This window comes from Anolis sagrei, chromosome 1 (genome assembly GCF_037176765.1).
Source record: "Anolis sagrei isolate rAnoSag1 chromosome 1, rAnoSag1.mat, whole genome shotgun sequence".
In the NCBI taxonomy this organism is placed as follows: Eukaryota; Metazoa; Chordata; class Lepidosauria; order Squamata; family Dactyloidae; genus Anolis; species Anolis sagrei.
The window spans coordinates 232,750,748-232,765,120 of NC_090021.1; the positions used below are offsets into that span (position 1 = coordinate 232,750,748).

The 14,373-nt window shown below is 43.7% G+C and overlaps 2 protein-coding genes across 11 annotated transcripts in view; one reads left to right on the forward strand and one right to left on the reverse strand.

Moving 5' to 3' along the window:
• The window catches only part of RAD9A (RAD9 checkpoint clamp component A), a 115,323-nt gene that overhangs the window by 48,058 nt on the left and 52,892 nt on the right, over positions 1–14,373 (reverse strand). For 2 of the 6 annotated variants that reach the window (XM_060772270.2, XM_060772260.2), the window contains exon 2: positions 8,242–8,431. The gene's annotated coding sequence lies outside the window, so the exon portion shown is untranslated. Of the gene's footprint in view, positions 1–1,202; positions 1,248–1,537; positions 1,748–8,241; positions 8,432–14,373 lie in introns of those variants that run through there. The other 4 variants (XM_060772239.2, XM_060772249.2, XM_060772300.2 and 1 more) reach the window with 3 other exon arrangements.
• The window catches only part of CLCF1 (cardiotrophin like cytokine factor 1), a 69,954-nt gene continuing 56,360 nt past the window's right edge, over positions 780–14,373 (forward strand). The window contains exon 1 of one of the 5 annotated variants that reach the window (XM_067461336.1): positions 780–1,017. In XM_067461336.1, the coding sequence (XP_067317437.1) occupies positions 933–1,017 (85 nt within the window). In that variant the 5' untranslated portion in view covers positions 780–932. Of the gene's footprint in view, positions 1,018–1,342; positions 1,589–2,091; positions 2,523–14,373 lie in introns of those variants that run through there. The other 4 variants (XM_067461356.1, XM_060772323.2, XM_060772342.2 and 1 more) reach the window with 4 other exon arrangements.

Consider the following 14,373-nt stretch of genomic DNA (forward strand, 5'->3'; position numbering starts at 1 on the left):
CAAGACCTACTTTAATGGGTGTCTGATCAGAACCATGGATGAGAACATGTAAGTTGTCAATTGAAGAATTGAGATGTTGGAAAGGACTGTGATTGTCTGCACACGGTCATATGTGTGCAAGTTTAGCTGAACTCAAGCAGGATTAACGTGGGCACAATATCCACACTAAAGGGGACATACGTCTATGTCGGAACAATTGCTCAGAATGCAATGGCAGTGCTGGAAGCTGGGCTAAACTTATGACAGTTGCATTTTCAGTAAACAGTACACATCTAATAACTTGATTCAACATTTCAAAAATCTCCCATACTAGATATATTTGCAAGGCAGAGTGGCATTAAAAAAAAAACCAATTCTTCCTCCGGATCCAACCTGATTTGTTCTTTCATTCTGTCACACCACTCTGCCTGAACTCTTTTGCAACCTCCCATGCTTTCCTTATCAGAGTCCCTTTTCAGTGAGCGCATCCAGCGTCGCAGGGGATGTTGCCCCTAATAATGTTGGAGAGCAGAGTGCTGAGTCACAAGCCTTGTGTGGAAATAGGACGGGGAAGTCTTTTGCTGATTAATGAATTATAATCACAGATATTCTTACACACACAAAGGACAGAAGAACATTGGGATGAATGAAACCAATGTGAATGAACTTTCTTTTTTTGTCTTTTCTCTCCCTGGGGGTGGAGGAACAGACAAAGAATCACCCCTCCCCTCAATGCCCTTGACTGGCTGTGAAGCAAACAATTGGCACTCACTCCCACATCAGCCTTTCATGACATCTGTCGCCTGGAGGGTTAGTCACCTGCCGGTGACTAAAGGCCACTCCACTTGTGAGAATGGGACAAGCATCTGACAACAGCCCACCAGCAGGCCATTGTGTTTTGTTTCCTGTGAGAGGGCACTGGGGAAAGTGGCTGTGCCCTAGGTACCTGGCGCATGGATGGGACGGCTTCGGAGGTGGAAGCCCTCCTCCACAGCCCAGGCCAGAAGGCTGGGCCGAGGAATTCTCAGACAGGAAAAAGTAAGAGACACTTAGGACGGGAAGCATGGGGAAAGGCAAAAGGAGTGGAGAAAGGGAATGGGTCAGTTTCTGCTTCCTTCTATCCCCACCCCTTTCCTTCCCACCCCCACTCTCATTTTCTCCCTCCACCTTCCCTTTCCAAATCTGGCATTTCAGCCTGAGACAGGGTGGTTTCGCACACTCACCTCGCCTTGTCTCTTTGTAGGGGAGAGGAGCCAATCTGCAGTACCTCCCCTTCCCCCGTGCCCCCCACACACCCTCCCACCCTCTGGGACTGGGCTTTGCTTTGTGGTTAAAGCTTTACACGTCAGAAGGAGGGGGGTTCGAAGAAGAGGAGAAGGTTGCACAAATATCCTTCACCAAATTAAAACACACACACACACACACAAAACCAAACCCACAACCAAACCCCTGTGAGTGGGATTGGCAAATGGGATTATTAATCCTGGCCCAGAATAAAGGAGGCAGCAGATTCCATGCAGACCCCTCGCCGAAAGGACGCACTCAGGCACACACCTACCTTCCAGGGCTGCAACCGACTGGGGCTTTAACCAGATGGAGTTCAGAGCAGGTAGGCACCCTTGGTACTCTTCACCAGCCACTTTCAGGACCCCAAGCGAGCCTCTGCCAAACTCAAATGGTTTCTCCAACATTTGCTGGAAGCCCCCCTTTAAAAAAGAAAATGCCACTAGCAACTCTTGGCAGCATCCAGAGATCTAGAGAGGGGGGTGGGGGGGGGGAGGAGGGGGTGGGGTATGGTGAGCTGGTATTTCCTCCTTTGGAAAGTGCTTTGAAAAAAAAAACAACCCCCCAAAAGTTTTCTTCCCCCCTTCTTTAGAGAAAACCCTACATCTAGCTCTTTTACCTTTCTCTTACCCCTCCCAGCCCTGAAGTTTGGAGATCTGAAGTGGGGGTATTTTGGGGTGGGTGGCAATATTGGGGGGGGGGGGGCAGAGAGAAAAATGAATGAGCCTTGCTCTTGTATACTATTGCATCAAATACATTCTTGAAAGCAACCTGGTTCTGTTTAACACTTGAATTTTTTTTAAAAGAAAGGCAGTCGCTTCGAGAGAGGGTGTATGCGCTTTTTCCTTTCCTTTTTTTATATTCTTACATTCCTGGACACCAATCAAAAGAGCAAATCACGGGAGGTGGAAGAGAGGGGAGAGAGAGAGAGAGAGCAAGAGAGAGCGTGGTGAAAACTTTGCGCACATAACAAAAAAAGAAAAGAAAAGAAAAAAAAGTACAGGCAGCTTTTCCCACCTAACACCCAGCAAACACAAACCAAAACAAATAGGCAAAAGGGAGAGATAGAAAAGAGAGAGAGAGAGAAGAACGGAACGGAACCTAGGGCAGAGCCAGCTGGGGAGAAAGGCAATTTTTCACTCCGCACCGGGGATCTGCAGCGAATATTCGGGGGGAAACCGTTTGCCTGCTAACCCACAACGTCGCCCCCAGCCCACACTCTGAGTCTACTATGCTATGTGTTGCTGGGGGGAGTCCAGGTAAGGGCTCGCATCTCGTTCACTTTGGAGGAAGGGGGGATGGGGCGGGGGTCCCGCCAAGCGCCTTGTCTTTTCCCCCTCTCTCTAAACCGCTGCTGATTCTAATTTGATTTGATTAAAACGTCTGTCTGGCTTTGGGGCTGATTTAAGACTTTCCCTCTGCGACCCCCCCCCCTTCCCCTCTTTTTCATGCATGTTTGTGATTATGGGGAGGGAGGGGGGTAATAGCCTCTGCTTAGCAAGGGAATGACATCCAAAACTGACAGAGGAAAATCATGGTCACCAGGATTCGAGACAAGGGCTTAGGAAGGGGTGTTTCCTCCACTTTCCACCACTTGAGTGAAGTGCTGTCCCAATACCAAGAGAAAGTCTGTTTAGTTATTAAAACAAGAAAAGGAGAGCTTGTTTGTTTGTTTTTAAACAAAGAACAGGAGAAGGAGAAGGCGTGGGATGCTGGGACGGGCGGGTGGGCTGGAGGGGGATCCTGAAACAAGTTTCTGGCCAAACTAAGAAAAGACCTTCTCTGGGGTAGATGGAAGTGGCGGAAGGGGGGAGCGTGGAACAAAACCCTAGGAACAGTTCCGAGCTTGCTTAAGTAATGGGAGGGTGTTTCTCTCTGTGTGTGTATTTGGTTAATCCTTGGAGTTTTAGCGTTTGCATCCTGCTTAGCAAAACTTTTCTTGCTGCTACTCCGAGAAGGCTGGAAGGGGGTTGCGATTACTTGGAGTGAGAATGCTTTCTCCTGCAGGGTGTAATTTTTATAAGCAATGGGGGTTTTGTGTTTTGCAGACAACACCCCAGGCTTTCTGGGAGAGGGATTGTGTTTAAAATAAAATAAAATATAATAATGTAAAAACAAGCCTTAAAAGGTCAAAAGTGGTTTGTTTCCTGGACTGACTCTTTTGACAATCAGGCTGTTTGGGAAGAGGGGAGCCTCTTGCTCCCACAGAGTCAACTCTTTAAAAAGAAAGAACAAACAAACAAAGGGATAAAGAAAAAACAACAACAAAATCTTTTGGTTCTTTCCCTTCACATTCTGGATGCTGAGCAAAGGAGACAGAGCAAAGAAAGTGGAAGAGGGAATATGCCGGAAAAACGTGAGGCCAGGGCGATTGATTCTCTTAATTCCTCTAGGACTAGACAGACATAGCCAGAACTTGCTCTTTCAGGTCTCAAGAGCCCGAATTCTCGCTGCTAGGTCTGATGGGGGAAAGATGCTCCCTTTTGGCCTGGGGCTTTGCACAGCCAGTCCGTCCTGCTCCTTGGCTGAAGCATTCAGAGAAAGTGAGGAAAGAAGGGAAGGAGGGTGAATAGGAACACACTTGATAAATGCAGACAGTTCTATCACCCTACAACTGCAACTGATAGTATAGGGCCAAGTGTTGTTAGGGGCTCTTCATCAGTACAGCCCTAATGATGATGATGATGATGATGATGATGATGATGATCATCATCATCATCATCATCATCATCATCATCATTATTTATATCCTGCCACCATCTCCCAAAAGGGACTCAGGGCAGTTTACAAAGCACTGCATTATAGTGCCATACAACACATAAATACACCATGAGAGAAGATGAAGATGGTCAGACCTCTAATCTTTAAACAACAATGTCTTGGAGACTGGGTAGATTTTGAGCAGCAAAAAAGAAATGCTACACAAAAGAAGCTGTGCAGAACTTTTTCTGCACAGTATCATAGAATGATTTGGCTACGATTGGTACACTGGGAAATGACATATCTTTTATAAAGAACATCATTTCTTTAGCTGTACATATACTGGAGCCTCCTTTACTCTGACTGGCACTGATGATCCCATTTGCCCGTCCCACTTGCTAGTGTTTGGTGGTCACTAGTGGATTATAGAGGCAAGTGCTCCATGCAAGGCAAGGAGCATAGAAGAAAGCGATAGTCGTAAAGTTTTCAACCTTGGCAACCAGTTCATTCTAGTTTTTCTAGCTTAATAATTTGCCCAGTTAATGCTAAAGAGCAAAACGGAATGCAAAAGAGATGTGAGAATCCTTCCTCCAAAGAGACGTGGACTGCCATGGCAAAATTCAATGTCTGGAGAAAAAAGCTTGGAAAAGTTAATTTTTGTACTTAGAATTCCCAGTTACATTTGTAGCCAACTCTAATGTAGATGAAGTTAAGATGTCGAGGCTAATATAATTGCAAGGATAACAGGTGCTTGAGGCTGGCAGAGTCCTGTTAAAAGGGTTTAAAAAGAGAGAGAGAGAAGGTAGGACTACTCCAGGAAGCCTTTTCAGTTATGCTATGGAGTCATATATACTGAGATACACCAAGGATAAAGGAACTTTGGTCTTCTGAGTTCCCACAGTCCCTTATTGCTGCCCTTACTGAGTAGAGTCAATGAGGTTTTGGGTCAAAACATCTGGAGAAGGTCCTCCAGGAAGGACGCTTGGCATGTGCCCTAATACTACATCCTCCTTGTGTTCAGACAAACCATTTATGTGCATCTGCATGCATGTGGATATGTTCATCTTTTCTTATAAATGCCCCTTGTGAAAAGGAGACAGGATGAGGAGTTTTTATGCTTGGTTTATTAGCCCACTACTTATTTAGCAAAAAAGCATGGAGTCCCTGATGGGATCCATTTTAAATGGACATTTTTCCTAATACATAGAAATGGAAAGGCCACATACTCTTGTTTTCACTTCTTCCAATTTCCCTGAACCATTGACCAGATAGATAGATAGATAGATAGATAGAAATATATGTGTATATGTGTGTGTTTCAGTACAAAGACATCCCTTTCAGTGAGTGGTAACCCAGTCAGGCAGCCCAAATGACAGAAGCTGGAAAGTAGGGAAAGATGGAGAATTGTTGGGTGGTAAAGCCATATGACCTGCCCTGTACGATCTAGGCCAGTGGTTTCCAACCTGTAGTCTGTGGATCACCAGTGGTCTGCAAGGACTAAAATATGGTCCACGGCCTCACCGTTACTACACCGTTAAAATGAGAGTGACTGGTCTTGCGAAACCCTCTTATACTGCTGAGGCTTATTAATTATGTGTTTTTTTTCCTGTGGGTGAGCAGAGAGTGACTTCTGGATGGCATATGTTCTGTATCAGAAATTAGAGCTGATGTGGTCTTTCCAATGCAATGTTCTGAAATCAGCACCCTAAATAATCAACCTGAGTCTAAAGTTGATCAAAAACTGATTGATTTCTAACCCTTTTGGTACTAATGTTGGAGAGTGGTCCCTGGTCAAAGTGGTCTCTGGTCAAAAAAAGGTTGGAAACCTCTGATCTAGGCTAAGCTACTGAAACTTCAGTTTGCTGGTGGATTCTGTTGCATTGTCACTGCAGAAGGTTCAATTGCCAGAATGATTTGCATAGAATACAAAGAATAGCAGGGGAGGATGCCATCCTGACCTTCGCTTCAGGTCAAAGAATATTTCAGTCCAGCAATTTAGGTCAAGTATGACCCTGAAGACAGAATCTGTACTGTATCAGGCCTTATGTCAAGAGTTGTATGTGCACTGTCATGGAGTTTATGTATGGTACACGAAAGAAGGAGAGAGAATATAAACCAAAATTGGAAGGGAACTAATTCGCACTACCTATCCTGGTAGTGTCTACATGGCAGCAATCTGCTTCAGTTTATTTTTGATCTAGGTTAGACCACATTGCTGTTTTTAGTCTGACTTTGAATTGATGGGGCAAGCCACATGCAAGTGTAAAACCAGAATATGAGTTTGCCTGTTGGGTCTCTCAAATGAAATCCAATACTATTTAGGGATGAATTAGGGGAAAAAAGAAAATCCTTCACGTGTATTTTTCCAGGAAATATTTATATTTATACTTATGTAAGAGGTCACATGCATATTCAAAGGTCTTGTCAAATAAGTCATTTGTAATGTGCTTATCTGTATTTGAAATATCGCCTTATCTCTGACTTATTTGTGTATCTCCCTCTGTATTAACTCTGCTTTTGCCTATCAACTTTTGGTGATCCCATGAATTTCATAGGTTTTTCTTAGGCAAGGAATTCTCAGAAATGGTTTTGCCAGTACCTTCTCTGAGCTATAGCCCACAGCACCTAGTATCCATTGACAGTCTCCCATCCAAGCACCAGGGCTTAACTTCTGATGCCTTTTGGTTCTTTATCTCTGCTTTATACAGTACCATCCTATAAAAGTGTATTCTGAAGTAACTTGACTTCAGTGGGACGTACTCTTAGGTCAGTGGTTCCCAACCTGTGGTCCATGGACCACCAGTGGTCCGCAAGAACGAAAATATTGTCCACGGCCTTACCATTACTACACCGTTGCTTCAAAACCATTCGGCAACAAGAGCAACTAATCTCGTGAAACCCTCTTATAGTGAGGAGGCAACTGGGATGTCGGGAGGGGAGAGGCTGACTATCCATGAAAGATTACTACTACTACCTCAGCTCTAGATTATTGAATATGGTTTTCTCTGGGTGAGCAGATGGTGACTACTGGGTGGCATATGTTCTGTATCAGAAACTAGAGCTGATGGGTCTATTCAATGCAATTTTCTGAATCAGCACCCCAAATAACCAAACTGAATCTAAAATTGACCAAAAACCGATTTGTAACCCTTTCGGTATTAATGTTGGAGAGTGGTCCCTGGTCAAAAAAGGTTGGAAACCACTGTCTTAGGTAAAGGCTGTCTTTAGCCTTCTTTTCATTATGGTGTGAAAAGGAGATGAGGGTATCTGGGTTTTTGTCCAATTGCCAAATTATACGAGGGAGTCTGCTGAATTCCCTAGACCTTGCTCACTCCTCAATGAATGTTGGAAATAGTCACAGCAAAGACCTCTGGGCTTTTGCAAAATGATAAAACTGAACGCTTGTGGTCTGACTTGCAGGAAGCACATCAACAGCACATAATCTATACCAAGATGCTTAGCTCCCAGACCTACTGGGACTGCCCCAAAGTCTTTGAATCTAGCCTTGATGGGGAACACACGCCCTTTGCCCTGTCCCACACTCCAGTTTGGAAAGAACTCTGTAGTGATGCATATGTAGAAATGGGGGTGGGGGAACTTCCCAGAAAAAACAACAAAAACATGCATTAACACAACCCCTGACATGCCTGCCTCTTGATGTGGGACCAAAGCTGGGACTGAGCCAAAGTGTAGACCACATGTACAAGGGAAAAAAACCAAAAACTAGGGGGGAGGGGCTGAGAAGAAAGAAATTGTGATCTTTTCAATCCCGAATTTAACGAGGATGAAAGTATTATGACCTAGTCTCAGCGAATGTCTTGTGTCTCAATACAGAGGAAAAAATGGGGCTGAGATGCACTTTCCGCTGTCCTTGAGAGACATTAATTCCCAATTAGGGTACATTGCAAGTAGCACGGTTTCAGGCCTTTTTTTCTTACACAAGAGGATAGGGTTAACGACAGCTTTTCAGTCTCAACAGGTAGACTGCCTGCTGTCCAGTTTCTAGCGTTCCCTCACATCTATGCATGTGTACATACTTTTCCATGTGCATGCCCTTTCTCTACAGATGCTCCTCATTAAGCTTGCTGCTGGTTTAGGTTTGTTGATCCTAAGCCTGCAGCCAGGAAATTAAAGAGGGGAAAGGAAAAGTTATAGGAATGGTTTGAAGATTCTATGTTACTGTGACAAGATAGCAATGCATTTGTATGGAATGAGTGTGGAACAAATGAGCCTCGAACAGGACAGTTTGAGAGAGACATAATTTTTAGGGGCACATACCAGTCACTATTTCCATCACTCCTAGTTCAGTCTTGCAGCACAGGAATGAGCTTGTTCTCTTTTCTTAGGGACTCCTCCGTTTTCCAAGCAGTGGTTTGAAAACTGGAAATTTAATTTGACCTCCTCATAATGGCCAGGCGTTAGAATTCGGTATCCGCAGAGCTATCTGCTGGGCTATTGCCTGTAAAATCTGAAAGAAAGAACTAACACTTAACGTATGGAATAACTCATTGTATCTCACAACTTTTGGAAACAAATTTCCTCTGCTTGCATATGAAACTCTGGGCAAAATGTTTACCACATGGTTTGAATTTATGCAGGGCTGCCAGGGGCCTGAGAGAATTGTTTCATGGACGAGGGTTGACATACAACTGGGAGTACCCTGGGAAGTGGAAAATGCCTTCTTCTCCTTCTCCCCACCAGGGCCTCCCCATTCCAGGCTGCCATGTGATTTCTCTGCAAGTCACAATTTGGATTGCACAGACCCCACGCAACATTTGGATCGCACCAACCCAGTCAGTTTTGCAGACAGACAGGTGATCAGCATGAGCATTTTAAAAAAAAGAGTTTCACACTCAGAGAAACAACTCCACACATTAAAGGCAATTGGATGTTATCTTATTCCCATGCAGGGACATGAGAGTAGCCTCCCACAGGATGGGAAAACATCTGAACGTCCCCTGAGTAATGTACTTGCAGACGGCCAATTCTCTCATACCAGAAGTGACTTGCCATTTTTCAAGTCGTAGGCCCATAGCCAGGATTTTGATTCCGGGGGGGGGGGGGGTGAGGATCTACCCTAGCAAACCTTTTGTATTGTTACCCCAATACCCCCATGCATATGGGATATATTGAACATGGTGATCAGATCATGATATGAATAAACATAACAGTTTAAATAATGTACCAATAAGGCCTTCTCGCGGACAGGGGCGGCTCAACCCATTACGCAAAGTAAGCATTTGCAGCATAGTTGATTTTGCCCAGGGGTGCTCTTGAGGCACTCTTGGGGGAAAATAGACCTTGACATATGCGAGTTGTAGTTACTGGGATGTATAGTTCATCTACAATCAAAGAGCATTCTGAACTCCACCAATGATGGAATTGAACCAAATATGGCACACAGAACTCCCATGACGAACAGAAAATATATATCAGTGATTGGTGGGGGGGGGGGGGAATATTGTTTGCTTACCATTGAAAATTACATAGGGCCACCTCTGCTCGCGGACCACCCTGAGAATTTCAGGGGGGGGGGGCTGAAGCCCCTCAAAGCAGGGAGCAATCTGTCCCCTTTAGACACCTTCCTCAGATATCTCAACTGCTTAGTTACCAGACTAAGTGCAGTCCAAGTATGCAGACAAACCATATAAACAAAAAAAACAAAAGAGGAACAGTTAGCGTATGATAATTGATAGATGATCTAAGTGCTTGTTTCCTCAGGAAATTATGAAAGGAGCATTTTTAAAAAAGAACTATGAAAACTAATGTATAGCCTACAAAGAAAATAGGAATAAACCAAGGTTAAGACAAAAAACAGATAATATGAAGATTTCAAAGACAGAAACCAACAGATCTGACAAACATAGTCAAGTTTGTTGGGATGATGGGTCTTGAATCAGAAAGCATCGATGGGAAAGATCACCCCCTCCCTCCTAGCCTTCAGAAAGGAAGTAAAAACCTGACTTTAGGATCAGGTTTTTGGAGAATAGTGCAGTACAATAACAGATTTGGAATATGTGCAAAGACTATGGAATGTCTTTGGACTATGATTATGGATGACGTGATTTATATTGAATGTAATGTTTTTAAACATTTTGAATGCTTAATATTGATTAATTTGATTTTAATTTTAATATGATTGGAATTGTATGTGTTTTAAGGCATTGGAAAATTGCCTATATATAAGCTGCTTTGAGTCCCCTTTGGGGTAGAGAAAGGCACGGTATAAATAGGGTAAATAAATAAATAAGTAAATAATAAAAATGTACTTCATAGGCAGTAAAAGCAAGACTGTAATTGGGTCAATGGATAAGACATTTAGGTGCATCTATACTGTAGAATTAATGCAGTTTAACACTACTTTAACTGATGTGGCTCAATGCTATGGCACCATGGGAGCTGTAGTTTTACAACATCTTTGGCTTTTTCTGCCAAAGGGTACTGGCGTTTCCCCAAATTACAACTCTCGGGATTCTATAATATTGGGCCATTGCAGTTTAAATGGTGTCAAATCAAACTGTGTTAATTCTACAGTGTAGATGCATCTTTAGTCACTAAGGATTTAGCTTGACATCTCCAGAAAAGGCAAGGCGAAAGCTATCATGATGGAGTGTTCTGTGGTTTACGGACTGTACGACCATGCAGTATTTTCTCCTGACATTTCGCCTGTTTCTGTAGCTGGCATCTTCAGAGAAAATGCTATTGGAAATGGCCATACAGTCTGGAAAACGCAAAATACCCCAGTGATCCTGGTCACGAAAGCCTTTGACAATGCATTGAGATGTTATGATATTTACCCTGACAATATTTAGTAAATGAAACTTAATTCTGCCTATACTGAATTTCAGGCTATTAAGAGATAGGTCATGTTGCTTGGATATAAAGCCAAAAGCAAATGACTTACTCAGGTGAGAAGGTATCTCAATAATGTAGCGCAGAAGCACCAAATCTGAGGTTCTAATAACCCTGATACAAAATGGAATGGAAAAAACTACAAAATGCTCAAGAATGATAAGGATGGAGCAACGGGAGAAAATAGATGTTCAAGGAATAAGAACCTGTGGTAGTGTCCAAGGGAACGGAGGGCAGAACATTGTTTCCAAGCTCAGTTCAGAAAGAAGGGCTGGAGGAGTCACATCACTGCTCTATGCCAAATTTTGAGCTGCAGTCTGTAAAAGCCATGAGCAGACAAGAAATGTGAGTCAAGTCCCGTTGATGATAGGCTACTTTAATAAGAGGGGATGACTCTATAAAGAAAAAAAGAGCTATGGTAAGTTCCTAAAATAAGCACAGAGGCCATGAAAACAGGCTGAGCCTCAAAAACTTCATTTTCTTAAGCAGGTATGAGGAAATTTTGGGCTTCTAGAAGTTGAATTAAATTTCTCATCATCCCCTACTACTGACTGTATGGATTAGGACTGAGAAAGGTTGCAGTCTAACAGTATCTACAATGTGTTATTGAAGGCTTTCATGGCCAGAATCACTGGGTTGCTGTGAGTTTTCTGGGCTGTATGGCCATTTTCCATTCGCATTCTCTCCTGACGTTTCACCTGCATCTATGGCAGGCATCCTCAGAGGTTGTGAGGTCTGTTGGAAACTAGGAAAGTGGGGTTTATATATCTGTGCAATGTCTAGGGTGGGAGAAATAACTTTTGTCTGTTCAAGGCAGGAAGCAGCCAAACCTTGAAACTTCAAGGCCATTAAATGCTAATCAAGATAGCCAATTGCAACATTCACACTTGCTTCAAGTAGTCAAGAGTCCTTTCCATAGATATATAAACCCTATCTTCCTAGTTCCCAACAGACCTCACAACCTCTGAAGATGCCTCTGAGGATGCCTGCCATAGATGCAGGAGAAACGTCAGGAGAGAATGCTTCAGGAACATGGCCATACAGTCCAGAAAACTCACAGCAACCCAGTATGTGGGATGCCACAATTTATCCAGATCTAGCTTTTTATCTACAGTTTCTGAATCTTATATGCAGAGTGCTTGCTATCATCACAGACTGGGCCTCAACACTTTTTCCAGCCTCCTCACAGCTAATCCACAACAACTGTTTTTCTCTCAATATGGCAGTTCCTGCCCAGGCTTCAGTGACTCCTCATCTAGCTTCTACCAATCCCAGTGGGAGTGCTGCAAGATGAAAGCATCTCAAGTGGATTTCCGTCCTGAGTTTGGTCAAATTACTTTGATGGATTGTAACCCCAGAATCCCCTAGTCAGCAAGACCAGGCTAGTTGAAGGATTCTGGGAGTACCTGCCAATGAAGTGAGTTTTCAAAGCTCTGGCTCCGTGCTATGACTGAATGTCCTACCTACTGTGCTAGTTCTGCGTCCTTCTGCCCACAAGGCTCTTGAGGACTTTCAGCGTTGTCTTACAAATCTTACAAATCTAAGGACTCTCAGGAATAGTACTCTCTGCCAACTACTGGGCAGAGTATTATTCATCTAGTTCCAAATACGAATGGCTCAAATTTAAACTTTCTAGCACATAGATTAAAAAAAATGACTCACAAACCACATGTTATTCTCTACTAGAGGAGCTTTGAACCTGAAGGGGATCTACCTGCCCTATCCGCCTACCAATGATTTGATTTTTTTTCCACCACGGAGGAATTTGCTTATATAAAAAAAGTTCAGAACATCAGGAATCAATCTGCCTTAAGCTTGTAGTGTAAGATGGGTAGCCATCTCACAGCATGATCACAGTTGTGTGCCTTCAAATAGTTTCTGACTTATAGAGATCCTAAGGAAGACATATTACAGAGGTTTTTTTGTCGGAGTGCATTCAGAGAGGATTTGCCTTTGCCTCCTTCTGAGGCTGAGAGAATGTGACCTGCCCAAGGCCACCCAGTGGGTTTTCATGGCCAAGAGAGGATTTGAACCCTGATCTCCCAGTGTCTTGATCTTAAACTCACAGCTGCCACACCATGGAGGCTCTCTCAAAACAGTGTACATCTGGAAAAAACAAAAGCAACACAGCAATTTTAGTGCCAATATATCCTATATCCCTCCAAGAAAATCATTCCAGGGGTTTTACCTTCTCTTTCTTTTGCTGGCTGTAACTTTCACAGCTGGATGCTTGAGTGTGGTTAAGTGCTCTTCATGCCTGGCCAAGATATGACTTTGTGGGTCCTGTTCTTACATGTCTCAATTACCAGATGGGCACTGGTAGTTAGGCTTAGTAATCCCCATTCTACGTAGTATTAATATTCTTTTTAGAATCCCATTGTCTGCTGCAATTTCTTCTCAATAGGACTTCCACCCCTCCCCCTTTGGAGCTTTAAAACGTTTGGGCTTTCCTATTGCTCTGCCTCCTAGCCTTGACACTCTCATATGCTCACGTCACCCTGCGGTTTCCAACTAAGCCGGTCAGATTTAGTTTCAGCAGAGCTCAGCTCAATGTTTATTTCAGCTCCACTTGCTCCTGTGTTTAACTGTAGGGAACACACCTAGCGAACTTCTCAGGAAGAAAGCCTCTATTGTCAACCGAACACAACCACCAGTATCTTGCCAGCTGCAATTTTGGGGTGACACCAGTCTATCTGACTACATGTTTACTCAAAGTAAACCTTACAGAATATCATGGAACTTACTCCCAAATAAGAGCTCATAGGAGGGATGGCTAACAAATATGTTACCGAAGTTCAAAAATGCCTTCAAATTCTCCAAAGCTTTCCAGTTCCCAGACTGTATAAAGTCTGAATAAAGTCTCTCACTCCCTGGAGGAAGTCCTGATTGTTCAGTGGTGCTGAACCCAGACTGGCACTGCCAGACAACCATCGTCCCCTCCTGTTCTATTAATCACGACACCCAATTAACACAACATGGGTCATGCCAGTTGCCTGTTGACTGGAGGAATGACAGCCAGGGCACCAGATCAATGTGGAAGCAAGAACAAAGAGAAGGAATCACTATCTCCTTTCCTCCCTCCCTTCTCCAATCACCTCATCAATCCAGTCAATGTCATGCCAGTTCAGTTGACAAACAACCAATCCAACCCACTGACAGCTGCGGAAAAGGCGAGACAGTGTGTCCCTGGGCTTCCTGAGCCTGGAGAACATAGGATGGCTGTGTAAACATTTCAGCCAGTTCCATCTTGAAATTGGCCTAACTGTTTCCATATGGCCAAAATAGCAGTTTGTTCTGGATTCTGTGGATTAATGCCGATCAAGGCCGTGTTAAGCAGCTTTGGCCTGTGTTAACCCGGATCAACTCCTTATGTTGTTTAGCCACCACAGGACTGATTCACCAGCCCTTCAGACTCAGGCTGGATCTTCACTGCCCTATATCCCTGGATCCAATCAGGGGATTATATGAGTCTACACTGCCATATGATCTGGGATAAGTAGATAATCTGGGATCAGATCTGGGGATATAGGGCAGTGTGGAAGGGGCCTAAGTGGACCA